At 46.5% G+C, this 17,437-nt stretch overlaps 2 protein-coding genes across 33 annotated transcripts in view; one reads left to right on the top strand and one right to left on the bottom strand.

Moving 5' to 3' along the window:
- The first annotated feature begins 80 nt into the window (after nt 1–80).
- RAB24 (RAB24, member RAS oncogene family) lies at nt 81–5,150 on the top strand. 4 transcript variants are annotated; one of them, XR_003589408.2, is made up of 9 exons: nt 81–605; nt 689–757; nt 965–1,043; nt 1,151–1,218; nt 1,308–1,407; nt 1,606–1,656; nt 1,795–1,857; nt 1,960–2,204; nt 4,969–5,150. XR_003589408.2 is itself a non-coding variant. In XM_042250365.1 (8 exons), exons 1-8 carry the CDS (start codon nt 489–491, stop codon nt 5,013–5,015), a joined length of 594 nt encoding a protein of 197 aa, XP_042106299.1. In that variant the 5' UTR covers nt 81–488; the 3' UTR covers nt 5,016–5,150. The 4 variants fall into 4 exon arrangements, 2 of the variants coding, with proteins under 2 accessions (XP_042106299.1, XP_004008760.1); XR_003589406.3 differs by lacking the exon at nt 4,969–5,150 and adding an exon at nt 4,616–4,729; XM_042250365.1 differs by lacking the exon at nt 1,960–2,204.
- NSD1 (nuclear receptor binding SET domain protein 1) overlaps nt 3,549–17,437 on the bottom strand; it is a 148,736-nt gene continuing 134,847 nt past the window's right edge. For all 29 annotated transcript variants that reach the window (XM_060415702.1, XM_060415706.1, XM_060415701.1 and 26 more), the window contains 3 exons: nt 13,753–13,859; nt 11,700–11,904; nt 3,549–9,942 (listed from right to left, as the gene is read on the bottom strand). In XM_060415702.1, coding sequence (XP_060271685.1) covers nt 8,318–9,942; nt 11,700–11,904; nt 13,753–13,859 — 1,937 coding nt within the window. In that variant the 3' untranslated portion in view covers nt 3,549–8,317. The remainder of the gene's footprint in view (nt 9,943–11,699; nt 11,905–13,752; nt 13,860–17,437) is intronic.

The raw sequence follows: 17,437 nt of genomic DNA, 5'->3' as shown, positions 1-17,437 counted from the left end.
CCTCTTCCGGTGCCTGCCCACGTGACCCGACGACCCCGCCCCCACACTCTCCTTCCCCCTACACCCCTCTCCCCTTCCCCGGCCCCGCCACCGCTGGAGTCGCGGCGCTGCGGGCCGGAGCTGGGTTGGAGGATCCCCCTGGCTCGGTGGGGAATCTGTGCCGGCGCGGCCTCTAAGCTAGGTGGGCGAGCGAGCGGCAGAGCGAGCTAGCAAGTCGGGCGGCGGCGTGCGGCGCCGTTAAGGGCGCTGCCCCGCGCGCTCCCAGGCCGCCCCGGGTCCCAGGCTCTTAGGAGGAGAATTCCTGGGCCCGAAAAGCGGGGGCGGACGGAGGCGTTGTCATCGCTCAAGCTCGTTGCGGCGTGTGGAACCTTAGGTTGGCGCCTGGGGTCGGGGACTGAGGTTAAGGGCGCTGCCTGTCGGAGCGGAGATCCGGGTTTGCCTCGCGCCCCCGCTCAGGACCCTGACGCGGGTGAGGCGGCCCCGGGAGCATGAGCGGGCAGCGCGTGGACGTCAAGGTGGTGATGTTGGGCAAGGAGTACGTGGGCAAGACGAGCCTGGTGGAGCGATACGTGCACGACCGCTTCCTAGTGGGGCCTTATCAGAATGTGAGTGCTCCCGACGGGGCCCAGCACGGGTGGGAGGGGGCTAGCCGACACGCGAGGCTCTGATCGCTTCCCCTTGGTTGCAGACCATTGGGGCCGCCTTCGTAGCCAAGGTGATGTCTGTCGGAGACCGGACGGTGACTTTGGGTATTTGGGTAAGTTCTCTGGGCACGTAATCTGGGAAAACCCACTCTTGAGGAGGCGTAGTTCCTGCCTTGTACTGACTTGTGGGCTCACGGGGGTTTCTGTTCTCTAGACCCCAGTTTAAAAACAGGGGTCTGGAGGACGTGATATTAGTTTGAAGTCGTGGGGAGTATACCTTCGTAACTCAGGCCAGGGCTGAGCCTCCCCCTGCCCTTCAGGACACAGCAGGCTCTGAGCGCTATGAGGCCATGAGCCGAATCTACTATCGGGGCGCCAAGGCTGCCATCGTCTGCTATGGTAAGAAGAGTTTTGGCCTGTTGCTCAGACAAGAAGGGGAGGGTGCCAGGCTGGCCTTATAGAACAGCCCCTCACCCTTGGTTGTGTTTCCTGTGTTCCACACCAAGACCTGACAGACAGCAGCAGCTTTGAACGGGCAAAGTTCTGGGTGAAGGAACTGCGCAACCTAGAGGAGGTAGGTGGCCTGACCTCACCAGAAAACCAGGCAGGGGCTGGCGGTCTGGTGGTCCAAGGGAAGTGACCCTGACCTGTCTTCTGCTCCAGGGCTGTCAGATCTACTTGTGTGGCACCAAGAGTGACCTGCTGGAGGAGGACAGGCGGCGGCGACGAGTGGACTTCCACGACGTTCAGGACTATGCAGACAGTAGCTGCTCCTTAGCTCCTTGGGTTGGGGAAGGAAGGGGCTGCTTGGGTGGGTCACAGAAAATAGGGGCTGCCTTGGCAAGATCCCCCACAGGAAGACTTTCTCTGGCCTCCCTGCATCTTTCAGAAGAGTCCCTGTACGGCTAGTCTGTGCCCACCTAATTCTCAGGTATGAGGCTTTAGTCTTTTCTCTTTACAGATATCAAAGCTCAGCTCTTTGAAACATCCAGCAAGACAGGCCAGAGTGTGGGTGAGTGCTGTCCTTGGCCTCACAGCAGAACACACAGGGGCAACAAAGGAGGCAGAGGAAAGCCCAGAGGGCTGGGTTACTATGGGATCCCTGGGCTCCTAGCATCTGGTCCTCACTAATCACCCTTTTTCCTGCCAGACGAGCTCTTCCAGAAAGTGGCCGAGGATTACGTCAGTGTGGCCGCCTTCCAGGTGATGACAGGTGTGTCCTTCCTTAGCTCCTGTGGAGACTCCCTTCAGGCCCACAGCACCTGACCCCCACCCCCCGGAAAGTATGTTGAGCTACCACCTCTCTCTTTAACAGAGGACAAGGGCGTGGACCTGGGCCAGAAGGCAAACCCCTACTTCTACAGCTGCTGTCATCACTGAGTCACCACTCACTTGGCCTGGGGGGGGATTCCCCCAGGGAGTCTGGACCTAGCTCTTGTCTGGGCTTGGATGATCAAACATCTGAGCTACCTGGGTCCCAGTGGCAGCAGAGGTGGCACCTGCCTGTGCTGGCCCATGGAGCGGAGACAGCATTGGGGCTGACTGATGGGCACAAAGAGGGTAAGGGCTGATTTGGACCCCAGGCTTCTGCCCTGGACAGCAGTTGTGTCTACAGATTATTTAAATGGCTTCTGATTTGTAAATAAAATCAATGCACTGTGAATTACACTCAACCCCTTTCCCTGCTGTCTGGATTGGGTGTCAGGACACCTAGGACTTTCTGGGGCCACCTGGTTGGCCTCACTTCCTATAATCAGTGTTCTTCTCAGGTCTTATTTTCCTTTGGAAACCAAGTGGCTTCACCCTAGGGTTGCAGCTGAGATAATGGAGAAGCAAAAGGGCCCTTGCTGGGTTCTTTGGTGGGGGCAGAGATAGGGTGAAAAGCTGGGGTTGGGGCAGTGCAAAGCTCAAATGGTTCCTTCTTGGTGTTAAGAACTGGAAAGGCACTCAGGTGGTACCAGAGATCAAAAGGTCAAGCATTTCTGCCTCGGACTGGCTGGCTCTACTGCACCTCTGTCACGTCTAGGTCTGTGAGTCATCCCTGTGGCTCAGAGCCTAAGCTTCCCAGCAGCATTCTATAATGTGGCTTAATAGTAGACAAATTACAGGTTCTGCAAGACTTAGAAAGGTCTTAGAGATCCAGATTGGGCTCTAACTACCCAGAAAAGGGACTCAAACTTGGCTGTGTTCTCCTTTTAAAATGAGGTGACTAGTACCTAGTTCAAGACTATGAAGAGTATGGTTGGAATGTTAACTGTAGGACTAAATGCTTGTTTTCCCCTATTCTTTCCTGGGGCAGGAAGTTTAGGACGAAGTCACAAAGGGAAGTGATTTCCAGGGTTCCCTGAAAGTATTATTTTTGGGCCTTGGATGTCAAGATACTTCAGAAGAACCAGATGTACACAGGACTGACCTTTCCTTTTCACATTAGAAGCATTAGAGCAGCCCTCCCTTTCTGGTATGGGATGCTCAGCCTCTTTGCCTCACTATCCCATTTTAGCCCTGGGCTGGGTCTTCTGCAGTGCTTAGCACCTGCCTCTAAAAAAACTAAAAACTTGGCCAAGATGGCTAGACTCATGATCAGAAAAGTGCTTTGGTTCCAGTTCCTTTTTAAAAACCAATTCCTCAAAATACCCTTCTTGTGTGGGTGATGGAGGCCTCCTGGGTAGGGACTGAGACTGATACCAGCCACTTCCAAAAGTGGCAGAGACATTCTGACAGCAGTGGCTACTGGGAGGAAACCCACACCACTTCCATGAGGTGCTTGGAGGAAGGGCTCAGCTCCGTGTCCCCATCTGGGAACCACCTCAGAGTCTGGCTTCTGCTCTCACACCACACCCATCCTCCCTCCTGTTAGGCTCTATCTCCCCACGGACAACAAAACAAAACACAGGGCAAGGGCCATAAGAGTAAAGTTAAACTTTACTTTACAGTAATTTTTTTCTATATACAAAGAATTACAGTACATGTTTATGGGGACTCCTAGCACAGGCTCCCCTCTTTTTCACTAAGAGTTTCACTTACCGCTGACAATCTATTGGGGTGAAGGGGGGCAAAAAGAGTGATGGACCTCAGCTGACACCCCCTTTTGCCCCTTAAAAATATAAAGAGATCTCTCATTGTCAGCTTATTTTTTTTGCCAAGACTTAGAAAGCTGCTCTTCCATGAGCTCCTGTGTGCTGCACTCGCCCATCTTCAACACTCTCACCTACATGCACACAGGCAGCACGCATCTCAGACCTGGAGACTGCCTGTTCTCTGCCCCAACCCTGCAAGTCTAAAGCACCAGAACCGATCATTTCTGCTCCTGCTCCCTGGGCTCACCTCTTATCTACAAAGGTTTGCTGGATTTCCAAGGTGTTATACCTGAAGCCCCTAAAGAGCCTGATGTTTTGAGAGTCATGGGAAAGTAGCTCTAGAAAAGGGACCACATGTGCTATTTTTGCTTATGTTGATAGGAAATGTTTCTGCCCAGGCTGTGGATTTCTAATTAAAATAAACTCTTTCCACTTCCTTAAGAAATAATATCCTTAGTCTTCATAAGCAATAGAGGTGCTCCCATGAGAGTGAAGAGGTAGTGGGGCAGAAGGTATCTGAGGAAGATCCCACACCTGGAGCTCTCTACCAACCTGTTCAGGCAGTGTGGACGGAGGCTGTGGACAAGGTAACAACAGCCCTGAGAAACTCAAAGAACTCCCTCATCTGCAGACAGCGTGTCTTCCACTTCTGGACTGCACTGGATCACCCCAGGGTCAGGTGCAGGATTCACCAAGGCTCTACCTTCTCCTAACAGAACCTCGAGGAAACTAAGACATGAGATCTCTTTCTCCCAAACAGGAATCTAGGTTTCTGAAGTCACCAGTCCTTCAACCCTTGGCAGTGCTTATTTTTACCAGGAAATTAGCACCATCATTACATTTTTGTGTGTGTACAAAACAAATTACCTATTCTTTTTTCAATTTACACTATAGCAACCTCTGGCCCTGCTACACTAGCCCTAGGAAGCTCAGCTGAGAGCTAACGGGCCACAGTCAATGAAAGTCTCATGCAGCAGCTACTGAGCTCTAAATGATCTGGAATGTCGAACACATGGAACAGCCCAGTCATTATTCAGGAGGAACAGGGGCTTGTCCCACCTCCTTTCCTGCCATGATCTCAGAGAGGTGAGGACACTGGGCTAACTCTGACCTCCTGGTTGACAGATACCAAGAGGATGAAGACATCCCCCCCAAAAAAAGCCTTGGAGAAAACCCACTTTTTATAGGAGCTGATGCAAAAAATAAAATCCATCCACGTTTAGTGCTCTCCTGATTCTTCTCCACAGGGGAAGCTGCCAGGACCAACTTCCTTCCTGCCACTCTGTTCTCATGAGGCAACGTGCGAGTCCAGCTCCAGTGAGTAGATGCTGCCAAGCCTGGAAAAGGATCGCTGATGCACTTCATGCCCTGACTGTAGTGTGGGGTGGAGAATGTAAAGAATAAAACAGTGATTTATATCAATGCTAAAGATGTGGATTTGGTAGTTGTTCAGAAGAGTATCAACACAGTGATTTAAATCACTTCAAACTCAGTAACTTCAGGGGGAAACAGACATTTAAAAAAACTTAAATGCTGTTGTAGCAACAACTATTTTGCTGTGAGAATGGGTTTGCTCCAGTAGAGAAGCAAATGAGGCTTTGAATAAAAATTTCAACAGTTTTCATAATTTTCTTCTGAATAGGGCTAAGGGAGGTATTAGTTCTCTAGCTACTTGTGGAAGCTATAGGTTCCTCCTCAGAAAGGCTTCCTGGGGAACCAGCTTAGAGGCAGACTCTTGAGATCCTGATTTATAAGCACTTGGCCAAATGCCAAAATACCACCTTACACAAAGATCAGGAGTTTCTAGAGTAGATTTCCTGTTAACTGCCAATTCACACTCCCTGGAGAAAAGGTCTCAGTACAGGCTCCAGGAAAATCCCCAAAGGCTGGCAAGGTCGCCACCCCCCTTTCATGCAAGAGTCTCTTTTTCCAAAAGTCTTTCTGACTCTGCTTCTAACTGTACAGTGACCGCTTTCATGATGTTAACAATCTAGTATCAAATGCTATTAGTGGGCCTGAGTTGAATGTCTAGTTTCCAATCAATCTAAGAATCTTTCAATGGCCCTCACAAAACTCTGGCTGGCTGTCCATCCATTTAAAGAACTACCCTGCCTCCCCCAATCCAAGCACAGTTCAGAAGTTGTTTACTAGGCAGGTCTGGAAGGAAGCTTCCAGTGAATGATGGAGAATGGAAAACTGAAAACCACAGAGTGGTCCACCTTTCCCTCACTCCTTCCTGTCCTGTGAGACATCTAGAGTGGCTGTCAATTACCTACCAAAGCCTGTATCAGAGAAGCTACTTCATGATCAGACTTCTCCTCTTAAAAATTTTACACAGCCTGCATACCCACCCCCCCAAAAAAATTCACAGTTTATTTCATGAAACAAAGAGCTACGGTAACTGAACACACAACATAGTGGAAAGAGATTCTGACAGCGCAGTGCGGTTATCTTTTTCTGATCACAACTACAGATGACAGGAGAAAAAAGGGCACAGGACTGGCACCAAGCAAATCCTACTCATACAACCTAAGAGGTTAGGGAAAGGGACCTACTAGCTGCAGTTATATACTTATTCTCACACATGATAAATACTTAATATAATGAACTTTAATGTTCTGGGTGGATTTCTTTAAAAATATCTTTTCCATGATTTAAAATTTTTTAAAAGAAAATAAGATGCTTTGTTTTCTCTTCCTCTTAAACAAAGAGCTTTTCCTCTCTGATGATGTGGGAAGAAAGAGGATGAAAGGGGAGAACTAGGCAGGTGGAATTTACAGAGGAGAGTCTGAGGTCTAAGTGAGATGCAAGAATAGGCCCCTAAACTCAGGGCAGCTCTGCCCAGCCTCTTGTCTCTGCCTGAGTTCAAATGTCTCAACCCCAGAGACAAACTTTGGGAAATAAAAGCAAATTCTTTTTAAAATCTTTATATAAAGCGCAAATGCTTCTAAAACAACTATTGTTCCCTCCTTAGAAGTGACGGGAATAACCTCAATAAAAACTCAGAGGAGGAAGAAATTGGGACAACACAGAATCCTGTTGAGGGTATAAAAGCCATAACTGAGAGACAGAAATGGCCAGGAGACACTGGGGCCAGGAGACGGCCTGTTGGCTAAAGCTGCTGGCTGCATTGGCGAAGCAGAGGTAAACATGTTTGGTCTAGGGATGAGGGCGTGGGTGAATGGGAAGGAACTGGCCAAACAGCACTTCCTGTTGGCAGTCAGTGAGCTGGGTGAACGGTAGGGTGGGGTAGCACCAACAGATTTCCCAGCCCTTCGGCCCCAGCTCAGGGCAGCAGTAACAGATAATCAGCAGTTATGAGGAATCATCTCTTAGGCTGGACATTGCTCTGTACGCCCCATCTTGCCAGTCATAGGGGAGGGGTTCTGGCTTGCCCTTAGGCTAAGTCAGCAGGTAGGCGCTCTCAACATGGAGCACACCATTTCTCAGGGAGAAATGGTGATAGGATCCACTAGTGAAGATGATGACTCCTCCATTCAGGTAGGAGGGCAAAGGATCAGAAGATAAGTAATTTCTCGCCAGAATCTGGCATTCTCCCTGAGCTGGTGGTGGATCTAGCCCAGAGTCTGCCAGATTCCCTAGATCTACTGCCCAAGACTCTGAAATCTGAAAGCACCTGAGTGTTTGGGGGACAGGCTTGGGGTGAGTTGATGTAAAAGGAGGAAAGTTTGTAGAAAAGGAAGGTAAGCTTGCCAACTGCCTTCTTACATTGAGGGAAAGCTGTGTCCTCATAGAGCCCAGCCCCTCAACCAACTGCTCCACCAAGGACAGATCTTTAGACTCTGTAGAGCCCAGCCAGAAGCACCACCGGCTGCCTAGCCACAGCCCTTGGCTTTGGTGCAGCCCCCTCCTGCCTATAGAGGAGACCTCTGCATGAGCTTTCATGCATGCACACGCACACAGGGACACCTGACCAGGAGACACTCAAGAACAACCACTTCTGGGGCCACAAAGGACATTACAAAATGAGCCCAGAGCCCCAGGGCCCCTCAAACTTCCTGTTATTTATTTCCTGGTCAAAGGTTCTTTAAAAACAACCTGAGAACCCAGGCAGGCATGTTAGGCTCACAGGGATCAGGTCTTATTTATCTCTATATTTCCTGCCAGTGACTGATACCACACCTAGCACACACAGATGTTCAAGAAATCACCACCGACTTGAACGGGTATTAGTTCCTCCCAAGGATTCATCAGGTACCGTCAGTGGGGCGTGGCAGGATTAGATAGAGCTTTGAGAGCCCTACTACCTTCCAACCTGACCAGTGGAATTGAATCCCATGCTTGACTCCAGAGTGGACTTTTTATTTCAAGTTCACCATGAGTAAAGGTTGGGGGGGAAGAGACCCGAGTCTGTCTGTTTCCTTGGCTGGGGCCCACTTGGACTTCCATACATGGCTCATACAACCACAAGCCCCCCCGACTGGCTAATGTCACAAGAGTTCTGAATGCTGGGATATAAGGAAAGAATAACAGTGGAAAAGTGTTGGGGTCTGTTCTTTTTAAGAGGGAAAAAGATTTTTCCCTTCCCCAAGAACCCTGGGGGAGGCTGGTCTGGTCACGTGGCATTTACTGGTGTTACTTCTGTTCTGACTCTGCACACTTGTGACTGGAAGGAGCCTGGTTAAGAGCTGGAAGTGTACTTTGCTCTGGTTTAGGGTCTTGCCCTCTTCCAAGAGACCAGCAAGTCTGTGCCAGTGTCTGTGTGCTCCCGGAGGACCAGCAAGACTGTGCCAGTGTCTGTCCAGCCACCATGGGCCAGAGCCCTGGCCCTGGCGAGGCCTTGCCCAGGGCCCAGGGACTCTGCTCTGTGGTTGCCAGCTTCTTCTCTTCCGTGGAGAGGGAGGGCTTCCCAAGAGGCCTGAAGGACTGCCCACTCTTGGCAGTGAGTCCAGGTAGTTGCTGGCCCCCAGCCATCTGCTTCACCTGCTTCACCAGGCCTGGCACTTGACTGGGAGGCCCTGGGGTCTGTTCAGCCCCTGCAGGTGCTCTTCCTGAGGCCTGAGTTGCTGGCTCATATAAAAAAGCCTTGGCAGGGGGCTGAGAAAGAAGTCTGGCCTGGGTGAGTGATTTAACAGCTTGCCAGGAGTGTTCTGAAGGGGCCGCTGCTTTGCCCAGTGGCTGAAGGACAGCATCTGACACACTGCCTCTCTCAACAGCTCGTGGTATCTGTCCTAGACCTTTGCTGGCAGGCCATGAGCTTGACTCCAACACTGGCATCTTCTCATCAGCCTGTGGTGTGAGCTCATGGGGTGAACCTGCCCGTTCCTTCTGGCGAGGAGTTAGGTCTATGAGATCCATCACCAAAGCAGCTCTATTTTTTGACTGAGTATTCTGGTCCACGGGCCTCAGTGCTTTTTCTTTAGCTACCAGGGTCTGGACCACAGCTGACAGTACTTTGTCAGGAGGTGGAAGTCTCTGGGACAAAGAGACATGGGATTTGTCAGGGGGTCTGTCTGAAGTCTGGGGTTTGGGACCGCTGGTGACTAGCAGTTTCTCTGGCGGTGGAAGTCTCAGGCCAGTAGGGACAGGGGTTTTCTCCAGTGACTGGGGCCTTGGGCTGGCAGCACCTATGGATTTATCCAGCCTTGGATCAGCTGTCCCCAGAGGTCTTTCCAGTGGCTGAGACCTGACTGAGGGTGAGGAGCTTGGGCCGGTCACTGGAGAGGGTTTGTCAGATAGTTGGGGTCTTGGTCCTGCCACTGCAGTTGGCCTGTCCAATGGCTTCTGGCTGGATACCAATGATTGGGGTTTGGTCCCTGACCCAGCAAGGTCCCTGACCTTATCTACAGGCTGGGGCCTGGAGTCAGTTCTGTCAGGAGGCCTTTCAGGCAGCGGGGGCCTCTGACAAGTCCCTGCCAGAGCTTTTTTGGACAGCGACAGCGACTGGTTGGTGTCAGCAGATGGCTTGTCCGACATCTTGGGCCCTTGAGCAGCCACTCCTGATGATTGCTCTGCCAGGTGAGTGCTTGGGCCTGGAGGCAGTGGTACTGGAGGAGGTACATACTCACGGATCTCCCCCGGTTCCAGAGGGTTGGGCCCACAGGGATCATGCTCAGTACAAGACAGACGCCCATCCAGTTTGGAGATGAAGAGCATCCCTTCCCGATGCTGCTTGCAGAAGGAGCTGGGACACATCTCACAGAAGGAGGCTGCTTCCTTTCCGCATATGTCACACTGGTGCCAAGGACACTCCCATTTCCCTGAAAACACAGAAGTGAAACACAAACTAAGGAAAACAAGACATGCCTGAGATGGGCCACAGCTCTGGAACCAAGTCAAAGAAGTGACTGCAAACTGCTGCCTCCTGTGGAGAGCTCGTGGCCCTCGCCCACACCCCCTCCCTTAGGATCTGGGCTTTACTTTCTGTGAAATGTGTAAAAATAACCCCCAAATATTGTCACAACTAAGTATCAATTTAAAACCAAGCAGGAGTAAACAACAACAGCCAAGGAGTAAACCCTGATTTCTATGACTACTTCCAACAAGGAGAGAAATAACAATAACAAAACAAAACCTACTGGGTTTTTAATTGATACTCAGTTGTGACTTAATGTTTGGCTGTTGTTTTTACACATTTTGCAGAAAGTAAACCCCAGATGCTGAGGGAGGGGATATGGACAAGGGGCACAAGCTCTCTGCGGAAGGCAGCAGTCGGTAAACAACCACCACCAAGGAGTTCTCTGCCTGATTTATACCACTAATTCCAACAAGGAGAGAAATAGCAACAAAACCAAACCCAAAGCTCCCCTTAGATGGAATGTGAACATACTACTTTTCTATATTTACAAATTCCATTCGTCCTACATAGCCTTTAAATATTTAACTCTAGGGGGAAAAATATCAGCCAATTAAACTGCTTACTTCATTGTTACTAGGAAAAGGGAGTAGATACACACAGTGAACAATGGAAACAGATTTATCTCTGCTCAACATTAAAACTGGAAATTAGAACAAATTTAATCTGTGTAGTCTACAAAGAATCAACAGAAAAGACCCAAAGCCAACCTAAGCTGTTCTCTTTTATCCTCATTTCATGATACCAGAGTCTGTGACACGGACAGCTGTTTCCATCCCAGCTTCTTCCAAGTGAACTATGCTAGAGCTCACTCCTGGCTCTAGAATTGGCAAGATGAGGTCTATCACAACCTGTGCCAGCTATGACCCCGAGTAATTGCTTCTGAAACAATTCCCCACTTCCTGGCACTGAAATCAGTATTATGGCCTTGCCCCCAAGCTATCTCAGTTTCTATTATTTCATTATCCTGGCAACAAAATACTGAAGAAAGGCTAATTTTCAGACAAACTCCTCTCACTCCCAACCCAAAGTTCTCTTTCTGCAGTTCCCAGAAGCAGGCCACGAACGGTGCGTGTCACCCAGAAGTTTCTCACTTTTGTTGTTTAAAATACACAGCACACCCGAATCCCTGAACTCCTCTAACATCAAATGATCATCCAAAGACCGGTGACAATTTTTCTAGCCACGTATTTCTGAGTACCACACCTGCTTGCATAGGTTCTCCTGTGTTTACTAACACAACTGCAACTCTTTCAGAGGGAAGTGGGCCAGAGTGGGGCTATAATCACCCAGAAGCTCCACTCTTTCTCAGCGTCTCTTTCTCTAGAGAGTCAACATGATGTAGTGGGCTTAAAGTCAGAAAATTTCTGGCTTTCAAGCCAGTCCCTGCATCTATACGCTTTAATGTGACAAGTTTCCTCATCTGAAACATGGGAAGGTAAAAAGGCCTCATCTTTACAGGCTGGTGGGAGGATAAACTAACATAAAATGCTTCATGGAGCAAGTGAGTCTCTGTTCCCTTCCCTATAGTCTTCATTGTCATTTACTTTGATAGTGAGAATATGAATCATACCACCCCTGCATATACGCATGGGAAGACCAAAGGGCTCTGAGAATTCTGGCAGAGAACAAAGGGAACTCTGAAAGGATTCTGGCACCAACCTGCTGGTCGCTTGGTTAGATTGAGACAATCTGCATGGTAAACTTTGGGGCAGCCTGGCTTCTTACAAGAGACGAGCTGGCCAGCATCCCCACAGCTGAAACATTCATCCTCTCGCTCCTTTGTGACTTCACCCTGGGTTCTGCGCTTCCCCTGTTGCTTCTTCTTGAATTTCTTTGACTTTTCCTCTGTAGCAATGGGTTGATTCTAGAGGTCAAATATTGTTGACACATTAGTTGTATGATCTTGACCAGGTTAATTAATCTCTGCACTTCAGACTCTCCTCTGGAAAGACAGTCCTCACAGACTATTGTGAAGATAAAAGAAAATACAGAAAAAGGCACAGGGCATATCACTGGTACCCAATAAATGGTAGCATTAAGTGTATCTGACATCAACTACTCCTACCACCTGAGTGCAATAAAACAGAAATATGCTGCTTTATGTTGACACACAGGCTGGTATTAAAGATCATCCTTTAATGATGCGTTTTATTTTCATTCTTAAGTTTGTCTAATTTCAAAACTAAGGAAGACATCTGTGGGTCACACACATTTCTAAATTTATTCAACAAATCTTCACTGAGCTCTTCATATGAGCCATGTTCCAGCTCATATTAGCTTTCCAGAAAGCTGATTTGTGGTCTTTGCATTTTTATCTACGTCAGTTTAGGTTCATATCCACCACTTGCCTAGACAGACCCTGGAGCAGCCAGCAGGTCTACTCTGTGCTCCCTGTAGCCCACATGCGGCCACCAAACTGCATGGTTTCATCACATTATTTACCTTGGCCTAGAAACATCCAGGACCAATCCAGTTTATTGCCAGCCCACAGTGATCTCCTCCCATTTCTAAACTTCTGTTCTCAAATTTCTCTCTCACTGATTCACCTGTGAAGTGCTACACAGACCTTAAGGATACAGAAACAGACATCCCAAGTACACCAAACACCATTAAATTCTGTTACTATTTTAATTTACAGGGACTAAATCCACTGAACACCTTAAGAAACAAGACCATTTAACCAACCAACAGAACAAAAAACAAAATCCAATGTACATTTTCTTATTTAACAGATAAAAGAATAATTATTGGGTGTTCTTCATGTATTATAGGTCAAAATAATCCTTTTATTAAATAGTTTCATGCTAATTTTCACTTTTCAGTTCTTACTGTTGACTTCACTATCAAAGATGTATAATAAGAAATACCCAATTGGAGTCACCGTGTACTTTGTATCAAAGTTAAACTTCAATTTTCAGCATGCTGTTACTTATGATAAGAGTAACTCAGGAAGCATCCAGATATTCACCTATTATGATTCATCCAATATATAAAAACTTTAACAGTCATTGAAAATGATGGTTAATAAAATAATGTAACAGCAAGAAAGTATTTTTAAATAATATCTATGAATTATAAACAACAATTTTTAACAGATATAGAAATATAATTCAGTTAACTTATACATAAAAAAACAGGACATAAGATACAATAAAGTTTATACTCTGTTACATGGCACATGGTTAAGATTAAGGGTTCTTATATGTACACACTGTTATTCAGCTATACCTCAATACAAAATAAAATGTTAAAAAGATTAAGGGTTAAGAAAAAAATAAGGGTCCTATGTTTATCTACAATCTTATACTACATTTAGAATCTTAAATTCAATATCAGATTCTCTAATATCTTTAAAAAGAAAGACACAAAGAGAGACTGAGAATCTAAGTAGTTTCTTAGCAAATGTAAGATTGACTAAGACCAATAGAGATATGGGAGGTAACCTACCTTATAGATTCCTATTTTACATCTTTTTTAGCTTCAAAGGTATCATTAATTAGAAGCCAGATTACTCAAAACACTTCAACAATACCCAAAGACCTTCTCTAGTGTACCAAACTGGTTATTAGAATGCTTAAATTGCCAGTGTCCCTACTGACAAATATTCAATGCCATCATTTCAAACAGAAATCTTCTTAAATACTCAGTCCTGCCAACAGGTTAGGGAGAAATGACCACACCATTATCCTTGATGCAAACGTTTAACAGGTACCTTTGGCCTTACACCCAAAAAGCCACTGCAGTTTGGGGCTCCACATTTGCAAACGGTCTTTCCATTCCCAAGACATTCTAGATTGTAGTTGAAGGTAAGTTCAGTGCCTGCATAAGAGACCATGAAAATATTAGTCTCAATAGTTTTAATTACAATAGTTCTGTATTAACCACAAAGGACACAGACTTCCAAGAGAACAAGGTTAGTTTTTAAGAGGAATAAAAGGGCATATTAACTTTAATCCCACTATATTAGTAACATATTAATGAATTTGAATCTAATAACAATATTAATCAACTAATGTAACTGAACAACAGAAAAACATGACCTAACAAGTAATACTTAAAACAATTTTATCATCGAGGTGTTACCCAAGTTGTTTTGAATATTTTTTCTAACCATTCAGATTCAAACTATATTATTACCCAAAACAACAAAATGCTATTTATGCACTGATGTGCCAGGCACTGTGAAACCTAAGTGTGAAGGAAGCCTGTCTGTCATCTGTCCCAAAGTGAGCATCTTACCTGGCAGCACTCGAGAGACAAGTCAATACAGAATAGTATTAGGAACTCTAGACAACAAGACCTAAGCCCTGGCTTTACATCCCAATTACACCACAGTCTACCTGGGTGAGCTGAGCCTGAGAGTCCATTTGTTAAATGCAGATAACAATCTTACAAGCTTACTGAGAATGACATAATGCACACAGCAGGAATTTGTGAACTTTAATAGGAGATTTACAAATTTAACATACAAAAATTCCCCTTTTTCTCGTAAGTGCATTTCATCAAAATTGAGAGCAAATAGATCACACAAACATTCAAAATCAAAGTGTGTTAGGGAAAGCCTAACAAACAGAAGAATTTTACAGAAATATACAATGAGACTGTCCCTGGGTAGGGGTAATGGCTTACCGTTAATGTACAAAGTGATAATTGTTCAGTTAAAACTGTCAAAACTGAGGAAGATTTCCCAGTGCAGAATGATATATCTTCTATCAGTGAGATTAATTAATATAGGTTTTCATCTAATATTGGAAAGAGATCATTATTCCTTAAATTTGGTTGAGTAAATTATAAAGCAGCCAGCTTCTATTTAGGAATCTGAATGGTACGAATGCTAGAATTACTTGTGGCCTGGTAAGAGGTTCACATTGCGAAGAGCCTGGAGGAACCAAGACTGACCAGGGTATCAGCAGGTCACATCTAACCTCTCACACCCACTGTGAACTTACTGGACTGAATGATGGGTACTTTTATTCACACTAAGCTTTTTAAAAATTTTCTGAATATATAGCTGAATTTTCACAAATTAAATGGGCTTACAATGCAACTCAATCAGATACACAAGTGTAAGAGCAGGATACTTGTTATTACCTGCTGCTCACTCAGCATCCACTACACAAACAAAACTACAGGAGGGGATTAATCAGAAGGTATCAGTGTGCACACAGGCAAGCCATTCTAGAAGAGTCCAAAATACAGATATCTGCAATGTCGGGGGAGAACAAAGGGCACTGGACTTCCCTGGCTGGCTGTCTACAATGCGGGAGACCTGGGTTCAATCCCTGGGTCGGGAAGATTCCCTGGAGAAGGAAATGGCAACCCACTCCAGTACTCCTGCATAGAAAATCCCATGGATGGAGGAGCCTGGTGCAGGCTACTGCCCATGGGGTCGCAGACTCAGACATGACTGAGTGACTTCACTTTCAAACGGCACTGGAGAAGAGATAAACAAGGAATGAGAACACCACACGGAAGATACCCCTGCAGTTTGGGAGGACAGGAACAAGGTCAGTCAGTTCCCACACAACGCTAGAAGCAGAGAAATCTGTGGCTACACAAGGTAGAACAGGCTATCCCCACAGACAGACTGAAGTTTGAAGTGGAAGTGTGGCACTAAAAGCAGTCAGGACAGAGATAAGCACTGAAGGCATATGGCTAACATTTGAGTAATTAATACAGAGGAACACCGCCCCTTCTTCCCCTAGGGTGATTAGAGAGAAAAACAGACCAAAGATTGAGAGAGAGATAAGGTCAAAAGATGCAGATAACACAGGTATGAAGACAGGTAATTTATAGCACTTTTCTAAGGACTGGATTTCCCTGGTGGCTCAGACAGTAAAGCATCTGTCGACAATGCAGGAGACCTGGGTTGGATCCCTGGGTCGCGAAGATTCCCTGGAGAAGGAAATGGCAACCCACTCCAATACCCTTGCCTAGAAAATCCCATGGATGGAGGAGTCTGGTGTCCATGGGGTCACAAAGAGTTGGACACAACTGAGCAACTTCACTTTCATTTTGTAAGGATTAAATAGCAAGCTTGGAACAAAGTTTGGCATCTGATAAACAGTAGCTCTTAACAGCATTCAGTTGATAATTCCTCGTACAAATCAGAAGTCTACCCAATTTACACTGAAGCCATCCATTCTAAAAACCTGATGCACGTTATGACTTTAAAAGTCAGTTCCACTTAGTCAGCAGAACACAAGTGCACAGCGATGCTCAAATAGTGTCACTTTCATCACTAAATGCCTTACATGAAGCAATGCAGAACAGGAGGGGGAACTAGTGGCTCAATTTTAAAGATAGGAAAACTGTCGAACTTTAAAATTCTGAAGAGCCCAAAAGACTCCTGGGCAGCCCTATATTTAAATTAAAGAGAAAAAATATATAGGGGAGGAGGGGGGGAGAAGAAAGGAGAAGTTGTCTACAGATGGAAAAAAAGGCAACAGACAAAAGGCTGACCAAATTACTCTTTATTTTGATTAGTGCTTCTTGAGGTAAACATGGATAACACTGACTGGGCTCATGTAGGATTTCCACTTTGAGAATCACTGGACTATGCTACTGTCAATTATGAACTGCCCAAGCCGAGAGTTGCCCTCCAAGGTGCAACAACAGCAAAGCCAGAACTCAGGATAACAACGCCGCAGCGGTCGCCCGCTGAGCACAGGGTGAGCACCCAGGGGCGCGAGGCAGCCAGGCGCTCCACCAGTAAAGTCTGCTTTGATGAGAGGAAAAAAAACCCTACTCAGGCCAGTCTCATTTTGAGGTGGGAGGGGGGAGGGGGTAGCAGAGAGAGAGACTGTGTGCATGTGCACGTGCTCAGTCGCTCAGTCGTGTCTGACTCTGCGCGACCCCAGGGACTATAGCCCACCAGGCTCCTCTGTCCATGGGATTCTCCAGGCACGAGTACTGGAGTGGGTTGCCATGCCCTCCTCCAGGGGGATCGTTCCCACCCAGGGATCGAGCTTGCATCTCTTATGTCTCCAGCACTGGCAGGAGGATTCTTTACCAGTAGCACCACCTGGGAGAGTGATCTTTAAACGCTTTGCTAGTATTCCTGCAAAAACTTACTTTGAAAAATTAGGTATATCCTTACACTCAAACTTTACATAAGTCTAAATATTATTTAGAGTGTGTCATATAATATGTTTCAAAATTTTTCATAAAAACCTTGACACTAAATGTTAAGTTGCTTTAATTTATGAAAAATATCCATCATGTAAGTTTACGTTCAAACCTCTCAGCCTTACCAGATGTACTTTCAGTTTAACTAAACATCTGAATATTGTGCTGAACACAACAACCTCACTTCTTCACTCTGAACTCTCAGAGGCATGGGCATCTAGGGCAGCCACAACATAAAAGTGCATTCTCCAAATGTCCAGTTCTTTGAC

Source organism: Ovis aries, chromosome 5 (genome assembly GCF_016772045.2).
Source record: "Ovis aries strain OAR_USU_Benz2616 breed Rambouillet chromosome 5, ARS-UI_Ramb_v3.0, whole genome shotgun sequence".
Classification (NCBI taxonomy): domain Eukaryota; kingdom Metazoa; phylum Chordata; class Mammalia; order Artiodactyla; family Bovidae; genus Ovis; species Ovis aries.
The sequence above is the reverse complement of the archived record's forward strand: the minus strand, read 5'-3'. Positions and strand labels throughout refer to the sequence as shown.

Excerpts from the sequence above, each read along its gene's own strand:
- RAB24 (XM_004008711.6), top strand. The coding sequence starts at position 489 with ATGAGCGGGCAGCGCGTGGACGTCAAGGTGGTGATGTTGGGCAAGGAG. Across the intron at positions 1,657-1,794 it reads CAAGACAGGCCAGAGTGTGG|ACGAGCTCTTCCAGAAAGTG; the intron begins GTGAGTGCTGTC and ends TTTTCCTGCCAG. Across the intron at positions 1,858-1,959 it reads CGCCTTCCAGGTGATGACAG|AGGACAAGGGCGTGGACCTG; the intron begins GTGTGTCCTTCC and ends TCTCTTTAACAG.